Below are 12024 nucleotides of genomic sequence, written 5' to 3' on the forward strand. Positions count from 1 at the left end.
ACAATATCAGAGGTGTTATATAAATAGGTATTTAATGAAGTCATTTAACTTCTGAGCCTGTTTCCTCTTCTGTAAAACTTGAGTTATAATATCTAATCTCTTAACCTTGCACTATATTGAAATGTGACTAAAAGAGTTTGTTTTTTTTTTTTTTTTTTTGGTTTTAGCATTATAACTCACCTATCTACTCAGTAGGAATAGAAAATTAGATTTTTATTAGATATCTATTCCTTTTCTGATCAAAATCAGTAAAATTTTCTGTTGGACTTCTGGTTCCATCGAGATAGAGTCGCCCCATTCCGTCTAGGTTTCCTGTCTATCAGAATGGCTAAAATAAAAAATAATGACCACACCAAGTGCTGCTGATGATGTGGGAAAACTGGATCAGTCACACATTGCTGGTGGGACTATAAAATGGCACAACCGCCCTGGAAAACAGTTTGGCAGTTCATTACAAGGCTAAACACACAATTACCATACAACCCAACAATTGCACCCTTAGACATTTATCCTGGAGAATGAAAGTTACAGTCACATAAAATGCTGTACACAGTGTTCACAGTGGCTTCATTTGTCATAGCCCCAAACTGGAAACGACCCAGATGTCCTTCAAGGGTAACTGATTAAACAAGCTATGGTTCATCCATGCCACAGAACACTGCTCAGTAATAAAAAGAAAGTGACTGTTGATACACACAACAGCCTGGTGAATGTCCAGGGAATTATGCTGAGCACAAAGAGCCAGTCCTAAAAGGTAACATAGGTGATTCCATTTATATGTTATTCTTGAAATGACAAAATTATGGAAGTGCAAAAGTGCTTTGTGGTTGCTAGGGATTAGGAGTTGAGGTGGGGAGGGGAGTTATGTTGGTGGCTTTTAAAAGGCAGTGTAAGGTATCCTCACAGGGATGGAGTTGTTCTCTATCTTGACAGTATCAGTATCGACATTCTGTGTTGTACTGTGGTTTTCAGAATGTTCCATTGGAGGGATTGGGTGAAGCATACAAGGGCCCTCTCTGTTATTTCTGACAGCTGTATGTGAACCAACTATTATCTCAAAATAAGTTTAATTAATTAAAAAAGTTTGCTGTTAAGTATTTTAAGCAAACTGCTGTTACCAGGGCTCCTAGTATGGCAAAGGAAGCACGTAGAAGCATTCCTGTTACAGATAATTATTGGTGTGGTTTGTTTTGTGTTTTTGCTTTTCTTTATGGCTTGATGAAATATTCTACGAAGTTTTATACTTTTGTAATTATTTGAAGGTTATTTTTGAGTTTTCATTTGTGCTCCAGTCATTTTCTTGTCTTTTATGACTTTCCTCAATCAGTTTGACTTTTTTCTTCTTGTAATTTGGCTTTAATTCAAAGAATCTTAGCCAGGTTGCACATAGACCTTTAGTTGGGAAGATTTGCAATAAGACAGTGCTTTCACTGTCATCAGAATTTTGTATATTTGTGACTTCAGCAAAGTAACATGTATAAAACCTCATTTTGATCAATAACCGTATCAATTGGCCATTTTTATATTTTCCCTTTTTCTTTTGCAGAACCTACCACATCTAAGAGTACCAGTGGGCTTACAGCTATAACATGGAGTTCCAGTGGAAGTGATCTGTCAGATGAAGAAAAAACAGTTTTTAAATCACAGAGAGAAAATGGACATGGTTCTAGAATAGGCAAATTTTATAGCAGGAATATTTTCTCTCCAGAAGATGGGGCCAGTGAAGGTAAATTGATAATTTTGTAAGAAATTTAGTTTCTGTTATAGATTGGGTTTTAATAATGGAAGAAACTTACACTCTTTTTCTAATATTGATACTTAGCATTTAAAAAAATATTACTGAGTCCCAGCCTCCCAGGCTTTTAGAAACATTTTCTCATAATATTTATCACAATAACTCTAAGACATAAGTATTACCAGTATTATTTTTACAGTTAACAACTTAGGCTTGAACATGTTAGAACTGGTTGGATTCCACTTTGGGTCTCTTAGATGACCAAGCCAGTTCTCTAAAGTACAGGTATACGTTAGAGATATTGAAGGTTTGGTTCCCGGCCACCGCAATAAAGTGAACGTTGCAGCAAAACAAGTCACATGAATGTTTGGGTTCCCAGTGCACATACAAGTTATGTTTACATACTACTGTAGTGTATTAAGTGTGCAGCAGCATTATATCTAAAAAGAAATGTACATACCCTAATTAAAAGATACTTTATTGCAGAAAAAGTGCTAACCATCATCAGAGCCTTCATTCAGCAAGTCGTATATTTTTGCTGGTGGAGGATCTCGCTTCAGTGTTGATGGCTACTCACTGAAGGCTGGGGTTGGTGTGGCAGTTTCTTGAAATGAGGCAACAATGAAGTTTGCTTCATCCATCGACTCTTTCAGAAACGATTTCTCTGGAGCTTGCAGTGCTGCTCGATGGCATTTTAGCCACAGGAGAACTTCTTTCAGAATTGAAGTCAGTCCTCTCAAACCTTGCTGCTGCTTTATCAACTAAGTTTTTGTAATATTCTAAACCCTTTGTTGCCATTTCAACAGTCTTCACAGCCTCTTCACCGGGAGTAGATTCCATCTCAAGAAATCACTTTCTTTGCACATCCATAAGCAGCAGCTCCTCACCTGTTAAGAGTTTTATCCTGAGATTGCAGCAATTCAGTCACATCTTCAGGCTCCACTTCTGGCTCTGCTTCTCTTGCTGTTTTCACCACATCTGCAGTCCTTCCTCCACTGAAGTCTTGAACCCTTCAAAGTCATCCGTGAGGGTCAGAATCCACTTCTTCCAAACTCCTGTTACTGTGGGTATTTTGACCTCTTCCCATTGAATGAATCACAGATGTTCTTAATGACATCTAGAATGGAGAATCCTTTTCAGAAGGTTTTCAGGTGACTTTGCCCGGATCCATCAGAGGAATCACTGTCGGTAGCAGCTGTAGCCTTGCAAAATGAACTTCTTAAATAATAAGACTAGAAAGTTGAAATTATTCCTTGATCCATGGGCTGCAGAGTGGATGTGTTAGCAGGCATGACAGCAGCATTCATTCCATTGTACAACACCTTCGTCAGAGCTCGTGGGTGACCAGGCGCATCGTCAGTGAATATGAATGTTTTGAGAGGAGTCATTTTTCTGAGGAGTACGTCTCAACAGTGGGCTTAAAATATTCAGTGAGCTATGTTGTAAACAGATGTGCTGTCATCCAGACTTTGTTGTTCTGTTTATAGAGCACAGGTAGAGTAGATGTAGCATAATTCGTAAGCGCCTTAGGACTTTCAGAATGGTCGATACGCGTTGGCTCAACTTCAAGTCACCAGCTGTTTTAGCCCCTAACCAGACAGTCAGCCTGTCCTTTGTAGCTTTGAAGCCAGGCATTGACTACTCCTCTTTAGCTATGAAAGTCCTAGGTGGCATCTTGTTCTAGTAGAAGGCTGTTTCATCTGCATTGAAAATCTGTTGTTCGTTGTAGCCACCGTCATGAATTCTCTTTGCTAGACCATCTGGATGACCTGGCAGCTTCTACATCAGCACTCACTGCTTGACCTTTGCACTTTTATGTCATGGAGATGCCTTCTCTCCTTAAGCCTCATGAACCAACCTCTGCTAGCTTTAAACTTTTCTTCTGCACCTTCCTCACCTGTATCAGCCTTCATAGAATTGAGGAGAGTTAGGACCCTGCTCTGGATTAGGCTTTGGCTTAAGGGAATGTTGTTTCTGGTTTGATCTTCTATCCAGACCATTAAAACTTTCTCCATATCAACACTAATGCTGGAGAAACTCTAGAAAAATAAAAAAACAACTAATAGAAGTAGTTACCTGAGAATTGGGGTAGGGGCAAGAGTTGGGAGAAATGAGATGTTTATAGATAAGAGTAGGAGTACACTTTCTTCTGTCTTTTAATATATTTTAATTGTTGAACAACATGGATCTTTTAAAAGTATTGAGGAAGAATAGATTTCAAACACATTAAAGATATTTAAAATTGTATTTTTTAGATGATCTCCAGGTTATTGACTGGGAGATTGACAGTGACAGGGAAGATACATGTGATGAATTTGAAGACCGTGAGAGTGTGGTGGAAATATCTGACCATGCTTCTTGTACAAGCAGTCGTTCTTTGACACCTCCAGAGACGCTACCTGAGCTTCCTAAGGTAAGAACGAATTGTTTCCAACTTTCCATTCTGTTTATGGCATTTGTTAGTCACAGCCTTTGGTGTTTTGTTTGCAACTCCTTCCTCAGGGACTACCACTTTTGACTCTTTGTGGATTCTTTTGTACTTTACCTCCTTTTCTCTAAATAACGTGCTTATAATGTGCTTTTTTAAAAAAAATATTTATTTTACTTTTGGCTGTGTTGGGTCTTAGTTGTAGCATGCGAGATCTTTTGTTGTGTCTCACCGGCTTCTCTCTAATTGTGGTGCACGGGCTCCAGAGTGCATGGGCTCTGTAGTTGTGGCGCGCAGGCTCACTAGTTGCGGCTCGCGGGCTTTAGTTGCCCCGCGGCATATGGGATCTTAGTTCCCTGACCAGGGATCAAACCCGTGTCCCCTGCTTTGGAAGGCAGATTGTTAACCATTGGACCACCAGGGAAGTCCCTGTAATGTGCTTTTAAACATGGATAAATACTGAGTGCTTTTCTCCTCACCCACTCTCACCTCTGCTACACATGGGACTTTCCCATCCCTCTGTTCCCCCAGGACAGATGTCTCATGGTCTGGTCACATTAGATTCAGCATTATGCAATTCTGAATAATATTCATAACAAGACAACTGTTCATTGTGATTTTCCTTCCCAGCTTTTCGTTTTTGTTGGAGTTAATCATTTGGGATTTTGTTTGCCTAGTTTTACTTATCATGAATAAAACTCTTAATATTACTTAGGAATAAAACTGTTAATTTTTCACCATTGTTCAGTTCTCCCATTAAGATTTTCAGACATAGCAAGCATTCTGTTAGTTCTTTAAAAAAAGTTTAAAAATATTTTATTGAAGTATAGTTGATTTACAGTGTTGTGTTAATTTCTGCTGTATAGCAAAGTGATTCAGTTATATGTATTCTTTTTCATGTTCTTTTCCATTATGGTTTATCACAAGATATTGAATAAGAGTTCCCTGTGCTCTACAGTAGGACCTTGTTGTTTATCCATCCTATATGTAATAGTTGGCACCTGCTAATCCCAAACTCCCAGTCCTTCCCTCCTCCACCCCTCCCTCTTAGCAACCACAGGTTTGTCCTCTATGTTTGTGAGTCTGTTTCTGTTTTGTAGATATGGGTGTGTTCATTTGTGTCATAGTTCGGATTCCACCTATAAGTGATATCATATGGTATTTGTCTTTGACTTACTTTACTTAGCATGGTAATCTCTAGGTCCATCCATGTAGCTGCAAATGGCGTTATTTCGTTCTTTCTTATGGCTGAGTAGTATTCCATTGTAATTATATACCACATCTTCTTTATCCTTTCAGCATTGTATTCATTTTGTTTTTGTGGAGAACTGTTTCCCACAAGCTCCTAGCTGCTCTGATTTCAACGCAGAGTCCTCTGTGCTTTGTGAATGTAGCCACCCTCGAGTCACCCTTCACCATCATTTTGGGGAATTCCCTTCACCTCGCTCCTGCATGGAGCAGCTTTATCCTGGACTCCTCTTTCTTGGTTGTTACTCTCATTTTGATTGAGCACATCTTCCAGTAGCTTCCAAGAAAGGATTTATGGAAGATAATTTTTTGAGACTTGTCATGTCAGAAGATGCATTCATCACACTTTAATGTGTGATTGAAAATTTATGTAGAATTTTAGGTTGGAAATTATTTTTCTTTAGAATTTTGAAGGCATTGCTTCATTGTCTTCTAGTTCCAGAGTTGCTATTAAGAAGCCTGAAGCTCTTCTCACTCGTGATCTTTGAAGTTTTTCTTATTCCTTGTTTGAAACTCTTTGCTTGTGATGTGCCTTGGTTTGGTTTTCTGCTTGGAGTTTGTCAAGCTTCTTCGGTCTGTGGTTTGTCTGGGGTCCCCAAGCTCACTTCTGGGTTCAGTGATTTGCTAGGAAGACGCTCAGAACTTAGCACACAGTCATACTCACAGCTGTGATTTATTACAGTGAAAAGATACAAAAGTAAAATCAGCACTCTTCCAAGAGTCTTTTTCCAGTGGAGTCATGCAGGGGATGCTTAACTGCTCCAGCAGTGAGTTTTGACAGTATATGTGCAGTGTTGTCTGCCGGGGGTGCTCATCGGTGACTCAGTGCCAAGGGTTTTTATCAGGGGAGCTCTCTGCCTAACATGTGCCAGAATTTCAGATTTCAGGACGGAAAACAGGTATTCAACATAAGCCGTATTGTTTGCACACCTAGTTTAGGCACAGGGAGATACTCTTATCATTTAGGGAATGGTGGGAATCATCCTGAAATCTAAGTTCCCAGACGTAGGCAAGGACCAACATTGCAAGTAGGGCTTTCTAGGGATACCTGTTTCAGGTCTGCTAAGTTAACTCTCCTCTTCACATGGGTTCAAAGGTTTCATCACATTTGGAGAGTTTTTTGCCTTTATTCAACACTTTTTTTTCTGACTCCCTTTTCCTTTCCTTCTGTGACTCCAATTATATGTATATTAATTAGGCTCCTTGATGTTGCGTCATGTATTATCAATGCTGTGCTCATTTTTTCCCCTCTCTGTTTCATTTTGAGTGGTTTCTATTGCTATACCTTCAAGTTTGATAATCTTTTCTTCCTGTAGTGTCTTATCTGCTGTTAATACTATCCAATGTATTTGTCATCTCCAAAAGTTTGATATGTCATTTTATCTTGTCCATGTCTCTCCTTAACACGATCATACATTTGTCTGTGTTTTGAACATAAAGAGTATAATAGTTGTTTTAACGGCTTTTTCTGTAAATCTGTCATCTGTGTAATTTCTGTGTCTGTTTCTATTGATTGGAATTTCTTTTCATTATGGGTTGTATTTTTCTGCTTCTTTACATGCCCGGAAATTTTTGAGTAGATACCAAATATTTTGAATTCTATGTTGTTGGGTGCTGGATTTTTTAAAAATTTATTTTAATTTTGGCTTTGTTCTGTGGTGCAGTTACCTGGAAACAGCTTCATCCTTTTAGGTGTTGCTTTGTGATTTATTAGGTGGGTCTGGGGAAGTACACAGTCTTATATCCCACTACTGAAGCAAGACCTTCCTGAGGTCTGTGTAATTCTCTGAATTACGGGTTTTTTCCAGTCAGGTTAACAGTTACTGTTTCCTGACCCTGTGTGAGCAGTGGGCACTGTTCTTCTCATGCTTCCAAGCGGTTCTTTCGCTGGTCTAGTGCAGTTTCTTTATATGCACATGCTGATCAGTACTGTGCTGTATGCTTGAGGGGGATGATTGGGGTTCTCTTTTCAACTCTGGCTTTTCTGGTACTCTGTGCCATGAACTCTAGCTACTTTTGTCTCCATGGACTCTCAGCTCTGTCTCTTCAACTCAGGGAGCTCACCAGGTTCCACCTCAGTTCTCCCTCCCTACTGTGTGGTTTGGAAATTCTCTCAAGAAAGTAAGCTGGGGCAATTATAGCGCTCAATTCGTTGTTTCCCAGCTTTCAGGGGTTAATGTTCTTCTTGCCTGATGTCCCATGTCTTGAAAACCACTGTTTCAAGTATTTTGTCTTGTTTCTTTTCTTTTCTTTCGGTTGTTTCAGGCAGGAGGATAAATCCATTCCCTGTTATTCCATCATGGCCATCAACCCGATCTTTCCAGGCAGTCCAGCACATTAAAAGATGCTCATCATCATTAGTCATTAGGGACATGCAAATCAAAACCATAATGAGATATTACTATGTACCCATTAGTATGACTGTTTCCCATAAATGGGAAAAAAAATGTTGAGGATGTGGAGAAATTGGAACCCTTGTGTACTACTGGTGGGAATGTGAAGTGATGCAGCCACTGTGGAAAACAGTTTGGTGGTTTCTCAAAAGTTAAAAATAGAATTACCATATGACCTAGTAATTTTGCTTCTGGACATATACCCAGAAGAATTGAAAGCAGGGACTCAAGACACTTGTACATTGATGTCATAGCAGCATTATTCACAATGGCCAAATGGTGGAAACAACCCAGATATCCATCAACAGATGAACGAATAAACAAAATGTGTGCGTATGTATATTGTCTACTAAAACGATATTCACAGCATAAAAGTTGAGAGTTTTGTTTTATTTGGCGGGAATTTTTAGGACTTCAAGCCCGGAGGCAGCACCTCAAGTAACCCTGAGAGAGCTGCTCCAAGGAGGTGAGGGGGGGTGCTGGTTATATCGGAGTTCTGCAACCAAGGGCAGGTAGTCTGAACGTCGGAAGAGTTCTGTTAATTAAAGAAGACCAGGTACCTCAGGTTAAGGAAGTTAGCGCTTTTCTGTGTATGGGAGGATGGAAGAGTCCGGGCACACGGAAGTCGTTCCTTTGATACGCACACCTCAGCTGTCGGGGCCAGTATCCTGTGGAGTTCCCTCAGGGCTCACCGCCTCACTGCAGGCTGGTGGCTGCAATCACTGATGACTGTGACATCCTTCGTTCACTGATACGCAGTCAGTATTCCGTTTCTCAACGTGTCTGTATGTATATGTGTATTTTTGTATATATATCTACATATAGGTATATGTATGTATATATATGTATGTTACTGAACCAAACTTGGGTCCACTTGCCCACATGTACCAAAGCCAACCTATTGACACTGGCTTGTGGTGAGGGAAAGTACAGTGTTTATTGCATTACGTCCCAACATGGGGCTGAGCAAGGAGAACAGGTGGCTCATGCTCCAAAGACCCAGACTCCCCAAAGGCTTTCGGGGAAAACTTTTTAAAGGCGGGGTGAGCGAGAGGGTTGCAGGGTACCTGATCAGCTTGTGGACGTTTTTCTGATTGGTTGGTGGTGAAGTAATCAGAAGTCACCATCATCAACCTTCTGGTTCCGTCCAGTCTGGGGCCTGTGTGCTTGTGGTCAGCATGCAGCTCACTTATTCCACCTGGTGGGGGTTTCAGTGTCGGCAGAACAGCTCAAGGACATGGCTCAGCATGTTATCTATAGCCGTTGCGGAAGAACTAAAGGCCCTTCACTTTGTTTAATGGCTAAACTATTATTATTTTATCTTGCTTGACTGTTTTGCTTTGTTTCTCCGTTATCTCACTTCCCAAATTAAATTTGTTCTTTGGAACTTGGGGAAGTCCTAGGAGGCTAAAGCTTTTCTACAGACAAGAGGCAGGGTACTTGGCAGGGTCCTGCTCTGTTTCGAGTACAGCAGGCTATTCAACATTCAAAAGGAATGAAATTCTGATACATGGTACAATGTGGATGAAACTTGAAAACATTAAGCTATGTAAATTTTTTTTCTTGGCTTGTTTTAGGGGAAATATTCTGTCACTTAAGGATATACTTATCCTTTGAAAGCTGCTGTAAATACCCGTTTCTGTTAGAAGGACTGTAATGCCGCATGGTGGAGATGCCGGCCGGTAGACTGAGTTTACTAACTCAGCAAACTCTTGCGTACAGGTTTTGTAGTGCTTGCAATTCAAGTTTATACCTTGTTAAAATTACAAATTACAGTATGACACGGACTTTTCAGGGTTGCTTTTGAATAATACAGTTGAGTTACAAGAAGTGAGTGGCAAGCCTCCATAGTTCTCCAAACTGTAAACAGTGTGTCTGTCGCTGGGTGGTAGGATTAGTGGAGAAGCTTATTTTCTTTTTTGCTATATTTATTTCATAATTTAAAAAAAACAAAAACACAACAGTCATTGGCTTTTCCCTCAAGGAAGACAGAGAATCAAATCACGTATGGTGAACATATACTGGGCCTTACATTGTACTAATTGCTTTATGTAAGTGTATTAGTCCCTTTGAGCTGCTGTAGCAAACATACTATAGACTGGGTGGCTTTAGCAACAGAAATTTATTTCTGACAGTTTTGGAGGCTGGGAAGTTCCACCATCTAGGAGCCAGCAGATACGGTTTCTGTTGAGGATCCTTTTCCTGGTTCATAGCTGTCTTCTCACTGTGTCCTCAAATGATGGAGTGGGTGAGGGGTCTCCCTGCGGCCTTTTAATAAGGGGATTAATCCCATTCAAGAGGGCTACAACTAAAGGCTTCACTTCCAAATACCATCACATTGGGCATTAGGTTTCAACATGCAGTTTATAGCAGTACATTTTCCATTTGAGCCTTAAAACAATCTTGTGACGTCAATGCTGTTATGCCCAATTTTCAGACAGGAAACTGTGTTAGAAAATTATGTGACTGTGACCAAGTTATGTAGTAAACAAGGCAGCTGTGAAACGTTGCAACAAAAGTATTCAGGTGTTGTTTGAATGCCTCAGAATCTACATAGATTGCTTTCTTATATTGGAAGAAGCTTGCACATGGGCAGAACTTTGAAAGATATGGTCATAGAAAAGAGAAGACCTTGGCTTACTTTGTATTTAAAAATTTAAGACTTCTCTATGTAGTTTCTCATTAAGTACACTTGTCTTTATTAATAGTCATGTATGTTAAAAATATAACATACTACATTGTCATTGAAAAGTGACTCAAAAACTGGTTTTCTCCAAGCAGGCACTGGGAGGCATTCCTATAATGTGGGAATTGTGGTTTGTGTAATCACAGCAGTGTTCTCTATGTCCTTAACTCCTGCCTCCTTTTCTTCCTTTCTTTCCTCATACAGGAACAAAGATTCAATTATTTTCCTTCTTTTCTTCAAGCGGCTAACTGTTAAATCTTTTTCTAATGACCTTGCTGTCCTGAATTCCATGGGGGTTTCCAGCTGCCTGATGACATCTTTGTGTGGATGTCCTAAAGTTACTGCAAGTCTAAGAGTCTGAAGTCCTGTCCCTCTTCCTTCTAACCCAGGTTCATCCTCTTCATGCGTTTTTGGTCCTAGTTCATTGTCTCTCTTTTTCACTGCCTGAATCTATTCATTATCAGGTCATGCAGATTTGGCCTCAGAACCACAGCATCCCCACCACTTCTGCCCTGAATTGGGCCCTTGTACCTGTTGTCCGTTTTGTTTCAGTTGCTTCATAACTGATTTCTTAGCTTAAATCTTTTTGTTAGATTCATCGTAATAAACATTATGACCTTATCATTCACTTACTGAAACACTTTTCAATGGTACCCCATTGCCTGAAAGTCAAGGTCCAAGTAACTTGACCGTTACAGTTTAGCCTCAGGCCCTTAAAATGAATGAGGTGGAGTATATACTCTATGATTGTCTTTATATAAAATTCTAGAAAGTGCAGATGATTCTATAGTGAGAAAGCAGGTCAGTGGTTTATTGGGAATGAGGGTGGAGGAGACGGAGGGATTACAGTGGGACATGAGGAAATGTTTATTTATCTTGATTATGGTAATATTTTCACAGGAGTGTACGTTTGTCAAAACATTGAATAAATATGTGTAGTTTGTGCTTAAGTTTTATACTTCAATAAAATTGATAAAACATTTTGTAAAGTATAAGAAAGATGTAGGTCTATGTGCTTATGAAATAATATTCAAAGTACTTTGTTAAATGACAAAAACAGGATATAGCATACTTATGTAGAAAAATGGAAAGAATGTATGTTTATATGGACTATCTCTGGATTGAGGAAGCTTTTTTCTTGTATGCTATTTTGAATTTTGAACCACGTACATATATTGCTTGCATTAAAAAAAATTTTTTAAAGGACAGTTTACACTTCTATCCAGAATATAGTGAGAAGTTCTACAGAACAGTAAAGAGAAGATAAATAGCCCAATTGAAAATCAGGTGAAGGATAGGAAAGGGAAGCCTGAATGACTAATGAGCATGTGAAAAGATGCTCAGTGTCACTAGTTGTATGAGAAGTGCAAATTAAAAATGAGATACTACATTTTCATCAGATTGCCAAAAAAAAAAAAAAAAAAAAAAGTCTGACAGTGCCTAATGTCAGGAGTGTGGATCAATAGGAATAGTTGCTGTTGGACTGTAAATTGGTACAGCCATTTTGTAATTTGGTAAATTCTAGTAAAGCTGA

General features: G+C 39.4%; 1 protein-coding gene across 24 annotated transcripts in view; it reads left to right on the plus strand.

Moving 5' to 3' along the window:
• The window catches only part of SPIDR (scaffold protein involved in DNA repair), a 374802-nt gene that overhangs the window by 43138 nt on the left and 319640 nt on the right, over positions 1-12024 (plus strand). For all 24 annotated transcript variants that reach the window (XR_010837399.1, XR_010837398.1, XR_010837402.1 and 21 more), the window contains exons 4-5: positions 1547-1726; positions 3991-4148. Coding sequence is in view for 14 of the 24 variants with exons in the window: in XM_067017141.1 (XP_066873242.1) it covers positions 1547-1726; positions 3991-4148 (338 nt within the window). In the remaining 10 variants the exon portion in view is untranslated. The remainder of the gene's footprint in view (positions 1-1546; positions 1727-3990; positions 4149-12024) is intronic.

The sequence above is a fragment of the Kogia breviceps genome, chromosome 17, assembly GCF_026419965.1.
Source record: "Kogia breviceps isolate mKogBre1 chromosome 17, mKogBre1 haplotype 1, whole genome shotgun sequence".
In the NCBI taxonomy this organism is placed as follows: Eukaryota; Metazoa; Chordata; class Mammalia; order Artiodactyla; family Physeteridae; genus Kogia; species Kogia breviceps.